This window comes from Carettochelys insculpta, chromosome 5 (genome assembly GCF_033958435.1).
Source record: "Carettochelys insculpta isolate YL-2023 chromosome 5, ASM3395843v1, whole genome shotgun sequence".
Lineage (NCBI taxonomy): Eukaryota > Metazoa > Chordata > Testudines > Carettochelyidae > Carettochelys > Carettochelys insculpta.
The window spans coordinates 38,216,880-38,235,112 of record NC_134141.1 but is presented as its reverse complement, the minus strand read 5'-3'; the positions used below and the strand labels follow the sequence as shown (position 1 = coordinate 38,235,112).

Sequence of the window (18,233 nt, the reverse complement as noted above, 5' to 3'; positions counted from 1 at the left end):
GTCTCAGTTAAAAGCCGTACAATAAACAAATCCAGCCTCTTACAGTCTGTTGGTGGGGGTTGCTGCAGACTGGCTTTGGGCATGCTTTGTGGTTCATCAACTCGATGAACAGATAGTTAAGGGATAGGTGTAAGAATCTGTGGCATTTGGAGGGTACAAAGTATTTTCTTTCTACCCTCTTGGAGACAGGAGTCAGGGAGGATGGCATTTACCACAAGGCATTGGTAATCTTCGCTGCCCCTTCCTGGAGTGGAAGGGCTACCTTAGCTGGTGCTGCAGCACAGAGCACATCGAAGAGGGAGCCTGAGGGTTCCTCCTGCTCTTCTGCCTGCAGTTTGAGGCTGGAAGTCACCTTCTTCAACAGCTCTTGATGAGCTTGTGTCTTTGGGAGGAATGGTCAGAGAGGGTGCTGTGATGGCCTTGTCTGGTGACATGGACAATGAGGGCATTGTAAGTGGTGCTTCCAGCAGTACTGGAGGGTCTGAGGCTTGCTCTTCCTTGACTTGCACAACTTGAGGAGTTTTATTTTACTTCCTCTACTGATGTTTTCTTGGGGGGATGTGAGAGGGAAACAGATGATCTCTCCACAACCTCAGCCACCAAAAAAGAAGTCAGGGCTGGCGGAATGAACATCTATGGTTCCACTGATACCAGGGCACCAACCATGGCTCTGGTGCCACTGTACCCACTGTCGCAAGCTTTGCTGTGAAGGGCTGGTTCATCGGCTCCTGTGAGCCATGTATTGTGGCAGGGGAACGTGATTGATTCTGAATCTCGTGTTGAGGCTCCTTATGGCCACCTGGAACAGTTGCTGCTAGAGCAGCAGCAACAGGTGGATCTGTGACAGCCAGTGCAGTCAATCTATGCCATGGCCTGCCTGAATGGTGCCACAACGGTGATCGGAACCATGAGATGTCTCTACATGCCTGTCCAGTATGATGCCTGAGGTGGAGACCAGCATACATACAGGGAGACAAGCCATTCTTATGAGGGGTTGCACAGGCAAGGGCTGCTCCATGGACATGGAAAACTTAGGTAGCAGGGCTTCTGCTAGGGCATGCATGCCACTGAAGGTTTGTGCTCCTGTGCCAGAGAGCTGTGCTGTAAATGTCTCCGTCTGGGCTGCCAACCCAACAGATGGAGGGTTTTGCATCTTGCGGCCTGAATCATGACAGCTGCATTCCAGGGAGTGCTGCCTGGACCCACCCTCTAGTGGAGTCCAGTGCTGCGGGGAGTTGGAGACCTCGAAAGCCTGGGTATAGTCTTCCTTCATGAGCTGGAGCTGCAGTAGTCTGGGCAGTCAACACTGACAAAGCCATTGTGTTCTGCACCACTTGCAGGGACTCTGTGGAGGAGGGTATGTTGATTTGGCTAAGGGTCCTGCTAATATCTGGGGCTGCCTAGGCTGGGTGGGTTACTTTGTTGTACTTGAGCTGGGGACTGAGATGGATCTTTGCTTGTCCCCAGATTTATCCCTCTCTTTATGGAAGTGTGGTGCTGGTACTCTGAGGCTTGCCTATGTTGCTTCTCTCAAAGCAACCATCGCATATGACATACACTTGCCTCCATTCATATTCTTCATTCTGTCCACAGCAGTCAATTTAACAGACAGACTCTCCCAGATAAAGGAGCCATGCTCCTCTGACTCACACTGTAACGTCCACATATGCGCATTCCAGTAATAGGCTCCAAAACAGCAGCAACATGCAACCACTGAACATCTTGGTCACTACAGAAGAGCACTGAGGGGTAATTTAAAAACACCTTTGATTTGTGAACACATAGAGATAACATGAACAACAATACTCCACAAATCGCTTGCACTGCCTACTGCCCTTATCTCTAATGAACAAGACAACTGCATTTTTAATGCTGTTCTCTACCATGTGCCTATGGTTTATATTGGGAGGGGAGATATGTTCAGAGACTGATCACAGCCCTTATTGTACATATGTTAAATAACCAAGTAATGGATTTCAAAGATATAAGACAGGTGGAAGTGTCCAAGGACAGGATCAGTTCCTCATAGCAAAAGTCCCCAGTTCAGAACTTGTGGGTTGAAGGCCTCATGGTCGATATGAATGGCAGCAATCTAGTACCGTAAACTCTTTCATATCTGGCATTCTATCATCCGGAAGTCTCAAATAACCAGCATTTTATCCAGTAGTAAATTTTAGTCACATTTTCCATAAGTACAATATCGTGAATGTAAATACAAATAAGCACAGCAAATACAGTATAAGTTTACAGTGTACACTACTATTGTTGTTGATAAATAAAGTACTCTGCATACATTTTTGTTTGTTTCTTAATATCTAATCTTGTTTATGTTCAGTGTTAGGCATTGCTAGGTATACCTCTCTATTATCCAGAATATTTGAATATCTTGCAACATCTGGTCCTGGGGCTGCTGGATATAAAAGAGTTTACTGTACATATTCACATCAGTAATGGAATAAACCTACTTGTACTCAAGACTGGTGTCAAAGCAGCAATCTTCCAACGCATCGAGGGACTTCATTAGAATTAGATTCATCTGTTGGCCAGACACATCACTACGAAAAAAAAATAGAAAAGATACTGTTCAGCTTTTCAAGGTGCTTGTGATATTGGTAAGACTGAATCAGCCATTGAAAATGATTATTTGCTAAAATAAAGTAGATTTTCATACTACCTAAGTGCATGAGTCTTCAACTGTTGTGCTTTCGCACAAACATGTACAACTGAAGTCCATGAATCTGTTTCAGGATCTTGGATCTTATTTGGAGAAAGAGGCCTGAACATCCTGAAATAACTCCTGAGGGACTTCTTGCTTCCAGAAAATGCCTGAAATCCTCTTTAAGAGTAGTCAGGCTTTCGTATACATTATTTCTAGGTTCAACATGAATATTTTCCAAAGTCAGAATTAGCTAGCTAAATTTCAGTAATTAAATGACAGGAGAAAATATGGGGCAAAAAAGCAAAAATTGATGTTTTTAAAAATGTCACCACTTGCTTCCCTCCTTAACAAAAAATAGTATACTCTCGTTCAGTTCCCCTAGTGTGATGACGTAATCCCGTTTTCTCCAAAGGCTTTCTTGGTTTATCTATAGCTCAGTTTTCATTACTGACTAATTATCAAGAGGTAAAGTACACACAAACTGTGCTGTAGGTTTTTAAAAAGCAGGGCAGTCTTGTTTTCCACCTACCCACTTAGCACTGAGTAGCAGGACAGCATATTAATGCAACATGCATTTTAGCCAAAGGAGGTGCTTCAGAAATCATCATGTCAAAGGGATAAAATAACAACTATGCTATTGAGGCCTAAATGAAGTACTTGTATTTTACTATGGGTGTAAGCAAGCAAACCTTAAATGCCATGAAGGCAAGGATGTCCATAGCGTAAGGTGAGTACCTTAATTTCTTGTCAAGGTTCAGGAATTTGCAGCAATCATCTTAGAGATTCTCCTTTCAACCTTGCACAGATCTGTTGTAGGGACATTTTACCAAACATTCTCCTCAGAAAGTAACAATACACCATCAAGAAGTTCGGATACACTGGATACACACAGCTTTAAGCACAAGTAACCATACATTCTTGTTGTATGTCAGACTTCTGTTGCATGCAGCCTAACACAAGCAGCGTCAATCCTGTTCTCACATTTGTCAATACTATCCTATAACAATATAAATAGGGGTAGCTAATGCCCTTAACATTTTTGTGGCTTTATAACATAAGTGACTCATACCAGCACCTTAATAGTTATACAATGATGAACGTTAAAATGCATTATTAATCTTGAAGGTGTGATACTATGTTTAAACAAACACACCTCGTGCAGTATGGCAACAATAAGTGAGGAGAGGAAGAAAAAGATTAATAAAGAAATAAAAAGATGTCTTAAGTAATCTTGCAACTCACCATGGGAATTTTTTGACTATAAAATGTAAATACCTGATTGTACAAACTTAAATGTCACATTCCAGAAAGGGGAGGAAGTTAATTATTTACATGCCTGCTGTACACTGTAATCCATACCTGATTTTTTCTTCACACAAACGTGAGATAAACATTCCCAAAGCAAGGCCTATGTGGATTTGAACAGCTTGAGACTCATCAGCATTTGGTTTCCCAGGTAACCTGGCAGTCAGTACACTCAGGACTTCCTCAACCCTCTCCTTGTAGGATACAATGAAAACTGGCACTAACAGAGACAAAGCAGTGGCTGCACAGGAGCGAGCAATAGCACTGGCTGTGTTTTCTCCAGAATAGGATTTCTAGGACACATTCAAAAAGATTTTTGTTGGTTTTTGCCAATGTGTGAGAGAAAAAACAATTTTCTTACAGAGAACACTCAGTATTTTAGGAATATAAAAATGTATCACATACAATATTGTAACTGCATTTTTATCTAGGAGCAAACAGTATTTCCCTCCCTCCCTCCCCCACCCAACCAGTTTAAAACTAATGTTATTGAAAGTGCACCTCTAGAATGAAAACAGGATGAGTAAATATGGAAATAAGAACAAGGCAGGTGAAGAAAACAGGAATTCAACAGATCATCTGGGCATAAATATATTGATGTATTTTCCTATTCAGCTTTCATACTAAAATATTCAGCACAGTGATCCACCTCATCTACGTGTAAATAAATATCGGCATATGATTCTGTCATTATAGAAAGCCAGGAATTTATCAAGAACAAAAAAAGCTGCTGTAATGGTGGGAAAGCATCAAGTCCAGAGTAGAGAAACATCAGCAAATCATGCAAAATTTCAGACAGAAAATCTTCCAAGGAGACAGATTATTCACCACAAAGTCTTTAAATTCCTTTCCATTTAAAAAAGCTGAAATACAAAGCTATAAATAAAAAGCTGATTATATGCAATAGTCTATTGTATGTGTATTAGCTTTTGTATAATTATAGGCAGAAAAATATTGAAATCAAAATGCCAGTTATCCTCTAGAGCAATTTTTTCTACGGGAGGCTTTGAAATATACACACGAAGGAAAAAAAAATTCAATATACTGCATTTTTGAAAGAGAGGACTGAAATGACTCAAGGCCCTAGCCTCTGTCTCAACATCAAATGTATTTTGAAAGTATACCACTTTTGGATGCAGGTGTTTTGAAAGATTGTAAAATAGTAACTAGTACTGAGTCACTGGATTTCCTCAGCTCCAGGCAGTCTGGCATGGTATTTGCAAATTGTGTTAAAACTGCTTTGGTTTTGGTGGTCTGGGACCTTGCCCAGTGATGTCTAGGGTTGATATTAATTCTTCTAGATTTATCAGTCTTGTTTCATTTACCTGTACATACTGTTGATATGGCTGGATGGACCAGTTCCTTTCAGACAGAGGTCTTGTATAAATGCTTATTCACCCAGACAGACCTCTTGACAGAATTATTCTATTGCCACCACAACCCCCAACCCACTTCTGTGAAATCTATATCAAAGCACTAGGGGAGATGGTGAGAGAACTGGAGCTGCAGTTTTATCCCAAGACTTACACCTTGCTCTGTGTTCCTCTCTTCTAATCCAAGCTGTGTGGTTTCTTTGCTTTCCCTGCAGACTGGCCAACACAGAAACATAGCTCATGTCAAGATGATTGAAACTCGGACCATACCTGGTAAAACCATGGGAAAACTTGACCTTTGGCATGATAGCGGCTGTTCACAATACTAAGCAGTGTTTCTATCACCATGGAAGTCCAGTGTTTTGTGGGAAGAAAATCCAGTTCAGTCTACAGGTGGTGAAAAGTGACAAACCAATAAACCTTAAACAACAACTTGCAAATATCCATCCATTTCTATTATTAAACCAGGACACATTCAAGAACAGCAAACAGATTCAGCAGCAGATATGCCAATTAAGAACTATTTAACTACTCAATCAGGGCCTAATTCTACTATTCTTACTCACAAGTGTCACATTTAATTCCCATGAATTGTTCTATGAGGTTAGCAGAATAAGGCATTATTTGGTGACAGCAAAGATGACTGAATCAGGCCTCAAACCAGCAGCACCAGGGGGAAAAAAGCCACAGCCCTACAACATTATGGCTCAATATGAGCAAATAGCTGGCTGTACCAATTATCCAAGAGACAGGCATACATTAAATGTGGATATAAAAAACATGTAGGAAAACTTCAAAAACTTCACTTTGACTGGACAATACAGTCTTCTTCAAGAACTCTAAAGTTAAATCTCCTCTCCTGGAAAAAAAAAAAAAGAGACCTAGAATCTCTAATTTTACATGGGTAGCCACTATATACGGGCAGACAAAAGCTCAGCTTAAGTGTTTCAGTCAAAAGGCGTCTTTCATATTCTGTTTAACGGCCTGTGCTGTCACAAGAACAGAATGTAGCAAAACAACAGACGCATAAACAGAGCATGCATACTCAAAATAAATAAACTGTGGTGTCACTATGACACAAGAAAGTCAATTTACCAACACAATAAATGATGCATGGATTAAAGTGCACCACGAATGTCTCTAAACAATGCAGTATCTGACCCTTACCCTCAGTAACAGTGTAATTTGCCTTCTGGAAAAAAGGTCTTAAAAACCCTTTTTCTCCCTAGATTGAAATGAAATGGCAACATATTTCTCAGAAAAAACAGGAAGCAGTATGAAAAGCAGTCATAACATTGTTAGCAAAACAACAACAAATACCGAATGTTTATATAGTGCTCTCCAACTGAGTGCCTCAAAATGTTTTACAAAATGAACAAATCCAGCCTTAAAATGCATCTGAGTGTATTACCCTCACTCTACCACTCAAGAAATGGGCTTATGTAGATTGAGACTCTTCCAGTCCCCTAAAGACCATGATAGAGCTAGAAAGAGAACCTAGAACAAAACAAGGATATTATTTTACTTCAGAAAAGATGGAAAAAAGCTACATTTTAAAGTGGGAAATCACATGGACCTATTTCATTACTTCATGTTATAGCAAGTTAATACGGGAGGTCTAAGTGAATGATAGTTGTGGTTGCTCAGGATAAAAGTATTTTATGAATTTGCTTGACTGAATGTGTTTTCTGGCTCCCCTTACAGAGAAGAGCTTCGTTCCGTTTCTCAAAATCACTATCTCCACTATCACACGACTCAGGACTTACAGATGGACTGTAAGTCAATGTATTTTTTGCTTTTTAGCTTGATAGGATTTCTTTAAAACCACAGATGAAACAATGTACTGAAATACTGAAATACATGTGTACTTTTTCACCAAACACAGTTCAGAAGCCCCTACCTGTTTTTTTGGTAGAACAGACTAGAAAGGCTCCTGAAGGTCACTCATCAAAAACACAATACTGCCAATAACACATGTGCAAAGATTGTGACAAAATAAAATCGTGGTTTTGGGGGTCTATTTTATGGTTTGTTCAAATCTGTTCCTACCTGTAATTCTCTGTGGCAATGACAGCGTTGCCAATTCTTACACATTTCTCACATGACACACTTTTCGCCTCTGTTTCAGGAGCTCCTGCTAGAATATTCATCAGCCATCATGTTAGGTACTGTACAAACACTTAGAGTATCACAGAGGTAGTCGTGTTAGTCTGCATCTTTGAGAACAACAAGAAGTCCTGTGGCACCTTACAGACCAACAGATATTTTGGAGCATAAGCTTTCATGGGCAAAGACCCACTTCACCAGGTCCACGAAGACAAAGTGGGTCTTTGCCCACAAAAGTTTATGCTCCAAAATATCTGTTAGTCTATAAGGTGCCACAGGACTTCTTGTTGTTCACTTAGGCTGTGTCTACACGTGCACGCTACTTCGAAGTAGCGGCACTAACTTCGAAATAGCACCTATCGCGGCTACACGCGTCGGGCGCTATTTCGAAGTTAACTTCGACGTTAGGCGGCGAGACGTCGAAGTCATTAACCTCATGAGGGGATCGGAATAGTGCCCTACTTCGACGTTCAACGTCGAAGTAGGGACCGTGTAGACGATCAGCGTCCCGCAACGTCGAAATTGTGGGGTCCTCCATGGCAGCCATCAGCTGGGGGGTTGAGAGACGCTGTCTCTCCAGCCCGTGCGGGGCTCTATGGTCACCGTGTGCAGCAGCCTTTAGCCCAGGGCTTCTGGCTGCTGCTGCTGCAGCGGGGGATTCATGCTGCATGCACAGGGTCTGCAACTCGTTGTCGGCTCTGTGGATCTTGTGCTGTTTAGTGCAAGTGTGTCTGGGAGGGGCCCTTTAAGGGAGCGGCTGGCTGTTGAGTCCGCCCTGTGACCCTGTCTGCAGCTGTGCCTGGCACCCTTATTTCGATGTGTGCTACTGTGGCGTGTAGACGTTCCCTCGCTGCGCCTATTTCGATGTGGTGCTGCGCAACGTTGATGTTGAACATCGACGTTGCCAGCCCTGGAGGACGTGTAGACGTTATTCATCGAACTAGCCTATTTCGATGTCGCCACATCGAAATAGGCTACTTTGATGTAGGCTTCACGTGTAGACGTAGCCTTAGAGAGATTGCCCCTACTCCAAAGAACCTTCAGTCTATTAGCAATTTTTCTTTCTCTCAAAAAAGATGGGAATGATTCTGCAAAAGGGAACCTTGAACAGGAAACAGAGCTACCCCACCTACAGAAAAGAAAACAACTTTTAATTGTCACTGAGTGGGTAGAGTCAAACTAGTAACCCACAAGACTCTGAAGATCTTTAGGTGTGCCCTCTGTTCCCTTGTAAGTGTTAATGTCACACCTCTGAGAATAAGGCTTCATTTCTGGAAACATAAGTTAAATAAATCAAACTCCAATTCTAGCCTTCTTTGAAGCTTACATATTTAGGGTCTTCAACATTCTGACCACACAGGGAAAATCTCAAACACATACTACTGTAAAATGCCCCATCCTTTTTGGAAAGCTGCTATTAACCAAAGTAAAGAAAAAAACTAAAATGAAAGAAATAAATATTAACAAAGTTCAAATAACTGAGAAAAATTGACCTAGTTGCAGGATACCACAGTACCACGTGGAGACTGGATTTCAGAAGAATCTTCAGGAAGTCAACAAGTTGAAAAACAGCTACCTGATGGAGACAACAAGCACTTTTCTGGCAATGGGGAAGAATATTAGGAGACCACAATGTACAAACGTACTTCATTCCTTTCACTCTGAAGTTTGAGTCTTAAAGAGACATAGTTTTCTTGAGGCTTTGCATCATGCCCATGTTTTGCATCAGCAAAAAAGCTGAATTATTCTCCTTCCAGATCCTGCCTAAACTGTTACTGACATAGTCATAGAAGTCAGTGCGGTGTGTGGCATTCCGAGTTGCTGGGTCCCTTTACAGTGCTTCCAATCCATGCAGACCCAGTGGGAAGGGAATTAACGTAAGACAGATGGACTTCTAGTATGTGGCATTTTTATTACACTGAGAAGTTGGACATATTAATTCTGCTTTTCTCATTTACCTACAATTCATATTTCCCTCTCTTCATGCTTATAGTTTCTGTTATATAAAGTGCTTCAAGCAGCTTCTTGAGCCACACTGAGAGATAACAGCAACTCATCATCAATTTAGCAGCTGAAAAATAAATCCATTTTAATAATGGCCTTCAAGCAGAATGGATCTTTTTTCCTGAGCAAACTCAAGTATCCAAGGGCAAGGATTTGAGGTCAAGGAAGCCAGTGTCCATACGCTGAAGTACAGGACATGAAAAAGTTGGGTACGTAATTATTTATACACTTAAAATCACTCACCCACACACACTGTTAATGTGCAGGCTTTTTCCCCCTCTGACACTGAGTGCAAAAGGTGGGGACCTGCAAGAGACCTTAAAAATACCTCACCTCTATTGGCTTTTGCTTGACAGCTTCACAAGGTCACAGATTTTCTGACCCTGGGAGGTAGCTGTCACCACCCAAATGAGAAAACCCCTCTTAAAACCCAGGAAGACACACTCGGGATGTCTCCCTGTGGGGTAACCCCCAGATCTGAACCCTCACTTAGGAGAGATCTTGAAAACAAAAAGTAAGAAATTAAACTGCAATCTGATAGCTCATCTTTCAGTCTTAGTCATGCATATACACAGACCCTCCTCTCGGACACAGGAATCAAATCATTGCCTTTAAAAATGGTGATTTATTAACAAAAGATTTATGTGATAAAACCTTGATTGCTAGGTGGTACAGAGCAAATAAAAATAACAAAGTAGGTTAAAGCACAGAAAACTACTTCCCGTTTATCTAGTTTAAAAGTTACAGTGTGTGTGTGTTGTGGGGGTGCATCAACCAGTCTGAGAAGTCCTGCACCAAACCCAAAATAAAAAAATAATCTGATTTCATCTGACTTAACATTTCCCTTCTACTTACACATCAGGATACCCAGATCTCTTAGTGGCCTGGATATTTAGTGAATTCCTTAAGCCTGCTCAGGATTAAACATCTCAATCTCCCTCCTTCTCCTCCAGCCACACAAAACAAAAACTCCTCAACAGCAGGTAGCAGCTTCAGTTCAAAAAAATCCCCCTCTCTTTTCCCATTGGCTCACCTGGCTGATTGCCAACACAGAACCCAACTGCCAACACAGAACCCAATCTCTCTGGGTTTAACCCTTTACAAGCATTAATTTATGACAGTGAATATATCTACTTTTACAACAAATTCACTTTTCCATTTGTGAATTTAGAGCTCCTTTCAAGTGACAGACTGCCAGCCCCAGAAAGTGAAGTGCTCTACTAAGATGCACACAGGTAGAGCACACGAAGTGGCACTGCAACCTCTCTGAAAATATACTATCAAAACAAAAAAGCAGTCCAGTAAAGTGCTACTGGACTGCTTTTTTGTTGTGATAGTATATAGACTAGCACGGCTATCTCTCTGTTACTATTCTCTGAAAATATGTTATTAAATCTGATGTGGAAGGAGAAAAAGCAGGTGGGGAGGCTCAACATCCACTAGATCTTTCTCTTCTCTGACAAGACCGACAACAAACGTGTCAACTGTGGTGTTTTGAGCGATGAGCAGACCCACAGACTGAGAACCTAGATCATTTTGTGTAGAGCTACTGAGTAAGACTGGATATGAACAGTTGATAGGGTAAGGAGTTCTCCATGCAATCTCCCAGCACTTTTGTTCTGATTTTAAGTCCCAGTTTTTCTAAGGTTTAACTCACCTCTGGTCCTTCAGTGTCCGAAGAAAGGCTATTTTCATAGTTTGCTACAGCAACTGCCAGGCCAGTTAAAGCTAGGAGAGAGTTTCCTTTTACTACTGGACTCTCCCTATTGAAAAGAACAAACAGTAACTAACAACTAACTTAGCACATAAGAGATCCAGATAATGAAACACACTAATAATTGTGGAAGCACATGCCACCAGAGTTCTGTACAGCAAATACCAATCTTTCAATGACCTCCTCAAAGCTAACAACCATCTCAATGGCACTATGGAAGTGCCCCACATCTCACCTACATATCAATGAGATGGGAGGAAATTAAGCCTACTGTCTCAAGTTACATTTTTTCTCTTTGTAATAATAAAGCCTAATAAAGCATGTGTGTATGTATGTGAGAGAGAGAGAATATTGCAGTGTTCAAGTTGCTAAAGAAACTCTGTTGAAGATAAATAGTCTGCCTAACACCATTTGTGTATTTTTCTCTAGCTCAAAAGACAAAATTCTTTCTATATAACTTGCCCTGTGGTGATGCTAATCTTGCAAAAATCTGAACACAGCTAAGTTTAGCAGCTGCACACTTCTAAAAGCATGAAATGCTTGGAGAGGCAAGTGGTTATTATAGAGACAGCAGCAATAGCATGCACATATCCACACAGCCAGAAAACAAGCCACTGTCTCACCTGTCTGTAAAGCTTTATGCAGCTAAGAGTTGTGTGACATTCTTTCCACAGAGCATTAAGGTGTCAGGCAAATGTAAAAGAAAAAGTTCCAATATGTACAATACAGAAATACAACTCTTCTCTGGTACAGAGACTGGAACATTCAGACAGCTGAGCAAACATGAAATACCAAAGTACTAAAGGAGTGTAAGTTTCATGTTATAACATGATCAGTTTCCAGTAACCACTGTTGAGGTTAGTGGCATAAATGGCTTAGCCATACTCTCTTTCACCACATAAGGATCAGGCCTTGAATAACGTAATCATGTCTGTAAGGTTAAAATGTATTAAAATCCTAAGCATCAATGAAATTACAGGGAAGAAACCAGCACCAGATTTTTAATATGAGAGACCTGATGCACAACTAGGAGCTACGGCCAGCACCAACACTTTTGAACAGGAATTACATTACACTAAAATAAAGTCACATTCAGGCACTTTTTGATCTACGCTCTGTGTTTATGTGAGAGAAATAAGAAATATATAAAAATACATTTTTCCCCTAACAGTCATGTGGCTCCTTAGAGACTAATAAACTTATTAGGTCATCGGCTTTTGTGGGTAAGACCCACTTCTTCAGATAATTAGGTTTTCCTATGCAAGTTTTCCCATCCATTACAATTAAGATTAATATCATCTTGATTTTGAAAATTGGTAGGGAACAGACATTCTTGGGAGCCTTTCCCACAAAATTCATTCAGACATCTTTTTTCTCTACAGAATTTCCTAAAACCAAGACACTGACATTCAGATGAGGTTCAGAAAAAGGACTGCAAAGAGAGATGCCAAGTACTTGTCTTTCATCCTGCAGCTAACTTTTGAGATATTACATATAACAGAATATGTAACATGCCATCAATTCTGCATCATGTATAGTATTGGTTAGGTGAAATGTTCTGCATTTCATTTTGTGTTTTAACACTACATCACTGTATTGCATACCCAAAAACACTGCTCAACTATTACCATACCTATGTATTACTCTGGAACCTCAAGCCCATTTTCCTATCTTTAGAGATTTCTTTTTCCATCTGAAAATAGATTTTTGATTAGGCAGACGAGTTTCTTAATGGATCGTCACTGACCTTTCAGCTCTGGGACACTAAATCCAGACCACTCTATCAGAGGTAGCTAACATAATTTTGATTAGGTGGTTAGCTCATTTCTCAGAGTATTCTTATGTTACCTTAAACAATCACTTCAGAATTGATGTAGTCATTTACGTTGATGTTTAATGCTAGTTACAGCAGTTGCACTCAAAAATGGCTCAAGCCATTAGAAACTTTTAAACTGGCTTCAACCCAACTGGTGCATTAAATTCATATAACACAATTGATTCTCATGGAACAAAATATCATCCTGTCAACATAAAAACCAACAACCAGACCCCAAAATGATCTAGGGTCACTGATGGGGAAGGGCATAGAAGAAATGGAGGACAAAGGGCCTTGTGATTCAGGCTATGTCTACGCTACCCTGGAAGATCAACCTGCTCAGGGTTGATCTTCTGGGGTTCTATTTCGTGCATCTCGTAGGTTGATTTCACACGTCCCTATCAGGGGTTGGCAGTTGATCCCTGTACTTCTCAAAACTCGCAAGGGATAAGGGAGGTTGACAGGCAAATCTCTCCTATTGATCTCCTTCAGTGAGGACAGCCAGAAAAGTCAATTGCAGGTACATTGATTACCGTAGATAAAATCGTGTAACTGCAATCAATTTACTTTCACTAGTGTAGACATAGCCTCAGTTGGCGTTGGGCCTGCTTTCAGCAGAGGGTTGGACATCAGCTCCTAAGCTCTCTTCCAGCCCTGTGATTCTAAGAGCTTATCACGTCCCCGTTTTGTATCTTACTCTTCCAAGTTCTAACAAAGCAGTTTTCAACATTTACTTCTATAAGTTTTCATAGACATTTAATGAATAGCTAACATTTGGAGTTTAATTTTGATCAGTTCCTCTTTCACCTTCCCCTCTTCCACATAGAGCAAACTACCTGAAGGTGGATTGGCAAGGAAGCATGTGGATGTGAACATTTTCAATAGCAGCATTCACCCAAGACAGCTGCATGGTTAAACAGACAAAAATCTTCAAAATCTTTATAGAAAATTTGAATATCTAGAACTGCCAGAATGCTGATCTTTCCAATATATTTAAAACTTGTCTTCTCTGAAAATCCACTAGGTACCACCTACTAAATTGTCCTATAATAAATAGCACTCCTGCAAATATCCATGGCAGACCATGAGTTCAAGAGTTATTTTTATTCTGATTCATAGCTTTTGGCATCTCTGTCTGGTTGAGTACAAGGAGCTATTATCCACGTTAAGCAACCACAGAGCATAATGAAGTCAATGAAGTATGAACACACAAGGAAGAAGTCAAGCCACTAACAACCATCCCTAAAGCCTTCAGTACTGTTTAAGGGTGGGACCAGAGCATTCACAGCTAATGCATTGTCGTATGCTAACAAGCCAGCAATGGCCTGAAAGCATATCAACATCTACTTTCAGGTGTGAGAGGGGTATGGAAGCAAGAAGGGGAGACCACGGTGTAACTTTGGAGAAGTGATGTTCCACCTCTAACATAGCTGAGAGGAATAAAAGGTTAAAAAGAATGACTTAAGGCTAATCATTTGCCATGAAAGACTGGACCAATAGAGTGAAAAGAACTCACAGCATGGTATTCTGCCTTTTGAGCAGCCTACGCCTAATGCTTACAATAATTCACCTAGCCAACAGTATAATGTCGTACATGGAGGGGAAAGCTGCCATCCTTATACTTGTGCTGGCTATGAGCCGAAATCACAAAATATCATTGAAAGAAGTGCTACAGAAATAACTCTCTTCCTTCTACTAAAGGAACAATTCTTACTTTGAAGCACCCTTGATAACATCTGTCAGCATGTCTCTGACCCTGCAAGAGAGACAAAAAAACAAAGTTAGCATATTAAGCTTTATAGTGCAGCATGGACTTAGCCATGATTTATTTTCCTTCCAGTCCTCCAAGTGACCATTCCATGTTAGCAAACATGGCATCCAATACTTATTTTATAAGTCTTAAGTTTTATAAAATAAGTTTTGCACACTGTCACCTGCTATCTTACATTTTTCACATCCATTAAAGCCATCCTCTAAAAAGGCTCGTATCCAATTTTATACTACACTGTGAAAAATAAAAGTTCATACAGCAGCCATGAATCTGATCTAACTAGTGCAGATGATTTTTCAGGTCTATTTTCTATGTCTCAGTTTAGCAAAATGAAAATATTGTACAATGGGTAATTGTAACAGTGTAGCCAACATTTACTATATTCCAGAACACAGCCCTGTTCAGTTAAGCTAAAAGGTGGTTCAATAGTCTAAATGTATTGAAATGAAAGCTATAAAGTGACTTAGAATATTTCCTTTGTTACTGTGATCAATTTACAAACACATTAACTGCATTTGTTTAGTTTAGCATTCATATCCAGAGGATAAGCTGCTGTAAATCTTTTATACTGCCAAGTGTTTTTTTTTTCCTTAAATATCTAGATGCCACAACCCACTATTTGCAGTATGAAGTAGCAAATCTTAACTGGGACTAATCTAACTTGGAAAGATATCCATCCTTCAACTTTCTACAACATATAATAAAATGTTTCAAATTCGAGGCATAAAACAAAACGTATGGGTCACTCATTCTTTAAAGGATAAAATCAATGTTTCATTTTAAGCACAATATTTATTTTGCACTCACTAAAAATATCTGCATTAAAAGCATTTACACTGAATGGCATAACCATTAATGAAAAATTCTAGTACAATGTGAAAACTGCATAGAACAGTAATTTTTTCGTATTGTCTTCTCCACTGTAGTAAAAGTCAAGCTTACATTTAAGGCTGGGTAACACTGGTAAATACTTAATAGATCCTCTGACTGTTAGCCTCTCCTTTCACCTTCACCTGCAATGTGCACAGCACCTTCAAATCCCTTTTAAGGCAATGGGAATTGATGGTACTCAATGCATTACAGGACTGAGCCCAGGAGGAAGGACCTGGAGAGAATCTTAACCTTACAAACTTGGCTCTCAGTTCCTTGCTGGCTTAGCAGTTACATCTGTACCTACACAAAGCTAAATCAGTTTTTCAAACATTGTCTAATTTAAAAGCATAGGTTAAGCATTTATAAACACTGAGGAGAGGTGACTAAGGCAAAATGTATTTGCTATCCTGACCTAAAAGCATTTTGTAAGAAAGTCTTGTACACCCCACTCTCTCCTAAGAAGGACTATATACAGTGCCATTGGCAAAAAATCTGTTTCAAGAGAAGAGAGACTCAGGCCTATTTTATTTACCATTCACTCAGCGCTTAGTTGAATACAATAAATGAGAAGCTACTTTTCCTTTACATGACTTAAAATGAAATCAAGGCACCCACCACCCTGTCCTGTTGGGCCAGAAGCTCTGGTCTCTCTCAATCAAGGCATAAAGCAAGATCCAACCACACACCTGGTATCTCAGAATATACTACAACATCCCTCCTCCAAGACTGTCTTTAGAAAGGTAACAATTTATAGCATGTCAAGTCATACTCAATAAAGACAATATAATTTTTTTCTGTTTCTCAATTATGCACTGAGCAAAAGGTTTTCATACAACAGGATATAAAATAGCAGCACTTGTCAATTGCTTCCTGTACAGTCACTAGTAAGTTCCATAAACTGGGTTAGCTACCTTTGGATAGCTACCTGTGAATATAAGCATCCTTACCTATACTCTCTTCCCTCCATCTTCTTTAAAATTAGAGATCATGTCTGTTTTTTCTCATTAGCACTCAGACTGATGATTAAACTTGCAACATTAAAGCCTTTGAAGTATCCTCACCCTTTTGCCCTCTCACTTGCAGTCACAAGTGATGAGGAGCAGACAGTCATTCCCTTACCAGAGCCAGGCTGTAAATTGTTTGTACTGAACCTCTTCAGGATCCTCTTTTCCATGTTTTAACTGCATCTCCAGCTCTGCCTGTCTCCCCTGCAAAATCAAAACATAAATCAGGAGATCTTTCATGGGTAATAATCCTGAGATTTCTGTGGGAAACACTTGTGTAACAGATGTAACCTTTCCCTTGAGGTTCATATCATGATTGGACCTAATTGTTCTTGATACGATATCCCATTGTAATATACAATGTATTAAGTGAAAGAATTGTAATTTTTGATTCAGGGAAGTATGAGGTGGTTGTCACAGACAGAAATAATGGTTCCAACTACTTATAAGGCCCTTCCCACTGATGGAAAGAAAACTTATTCCATGGTCACAAAAAGGGGATCATCAAACTGAAATCCCATGGGAATCTTAGAATTGGAAACCAGCTACCTCAAATAGTGCAATGACATCAAAACGTGCTGTTTATTTAATGCAGCATTTGAACAAGAATTTCTCAATCTTTTACCCACGGTGACTGTCTTCTTTGCACTCCCTTGCATCACTTATAGCTGTAACTCAAAAGAAGTTATGTCTGATTCACCATACTAATTTGTGGGATGCTTCTGTGATCTAAGGAGGACTGTTTGGAAAGCATTAAGAAAATCTCTTCAGTGGGTGAATGAGAATGCGAAGGTAGGTGTAGCTTCCATCCCCAAAACCGCCACTGATTTTATTAAGCCTTGATGTAAAAATATATGAGCACAAGCTTGGTTTTTCGAACATTCAACATCTTTATGTGGGATAATCATGAAAACTTGAGAATACGAGGATGTTATCTTGGCAAAATACAGCTGTTATTAAAAAAATGAATCAGGACTTGTCTACCCAAAGAGTTAGTGTATGGCAAGCCACAGTGTGAATTTTCAGCATGCTAGCTTGCCGTGCACTAGCTGATCATGTGGATCCTGCTGCTGCTGTGTATTAGAAATTCAACTATGCATTAAAAGGGGACTACCTCACAGCATACCATGCAACTTAGACTGCACAGAGACCATAGTGTGCTCTGAACAAATTTCCAGCAAACTATGGTACAGTTAGTGTGTGGCAACAAGACTACATGGCCAGCTGGTTTGCACTAAAACTCATTGTAGACAAGCACTACAACTAAATAAAGTAAGCTGATCACAGTAGGAGGGACAGGACCAGGAGTCAGACTCCTGTGTTCCATTCCCAGCTCTGTCACTGATTCTGTATCACTCATATTAAATCGAGCATTTAAAGACACCCTTAACTTCAAACATATGCTTAAGTCCATTCCAAATCCACAAGGTACCTAAGACTGTATCTGGACATATTGCTAAGTCCAGATCTGTATGACCATAGTCGCACAGGACGCGGCTACATTGCAGCTGGGAGAATGCCTCCCCTGACCCAATAAACAGAACTGAACCAATGAGGATTGAGCCACCATACTAAAAATCCTGACACAATTCTGCACAAATGAAGGCT

The 18,233-nt window shown here is 40.2% G+C and overlaps 1 protein-coding gene across 1 annotated transcript in view; it reads right to left on the bottom strand.

The window, feature by feature from the left end:
• Positions 1-18,233, bottom strand: part of FOCAD (focadhesin) — a 165,944-nt gene that overhangs the window by 33,335 nt on the left and 114,376 nt on the right. Inside the window, exons 23-28 of the mRNA XM_074994977.1 lie at positions 16,741-16,829; positions 14,692-14,733; positions 11,105-11,210; positions 5,608-5,724; positions 4,019-4,257; positions 2,466-2,555 (exon numbers count right to left, since the gene is read on the bottom strand). Of these exons, the coding sequence (XP_074851078.1) occupies positions 2,466-2,555; positions 4,019-4,257; positions 5,608-5,724; positions 11,105-11,210; positions 14,692-14,733; positions 16,741-16,829 (683 nt within the window). The remainder of the gene's footprint in view (positions 1-2,465; positions 2,556-4,018; positions 4,258-5,607; positions 5,725-11,104; positions 11,211-14,691; positions 14,734-16,740; positions 16,830-18,233) is intronic.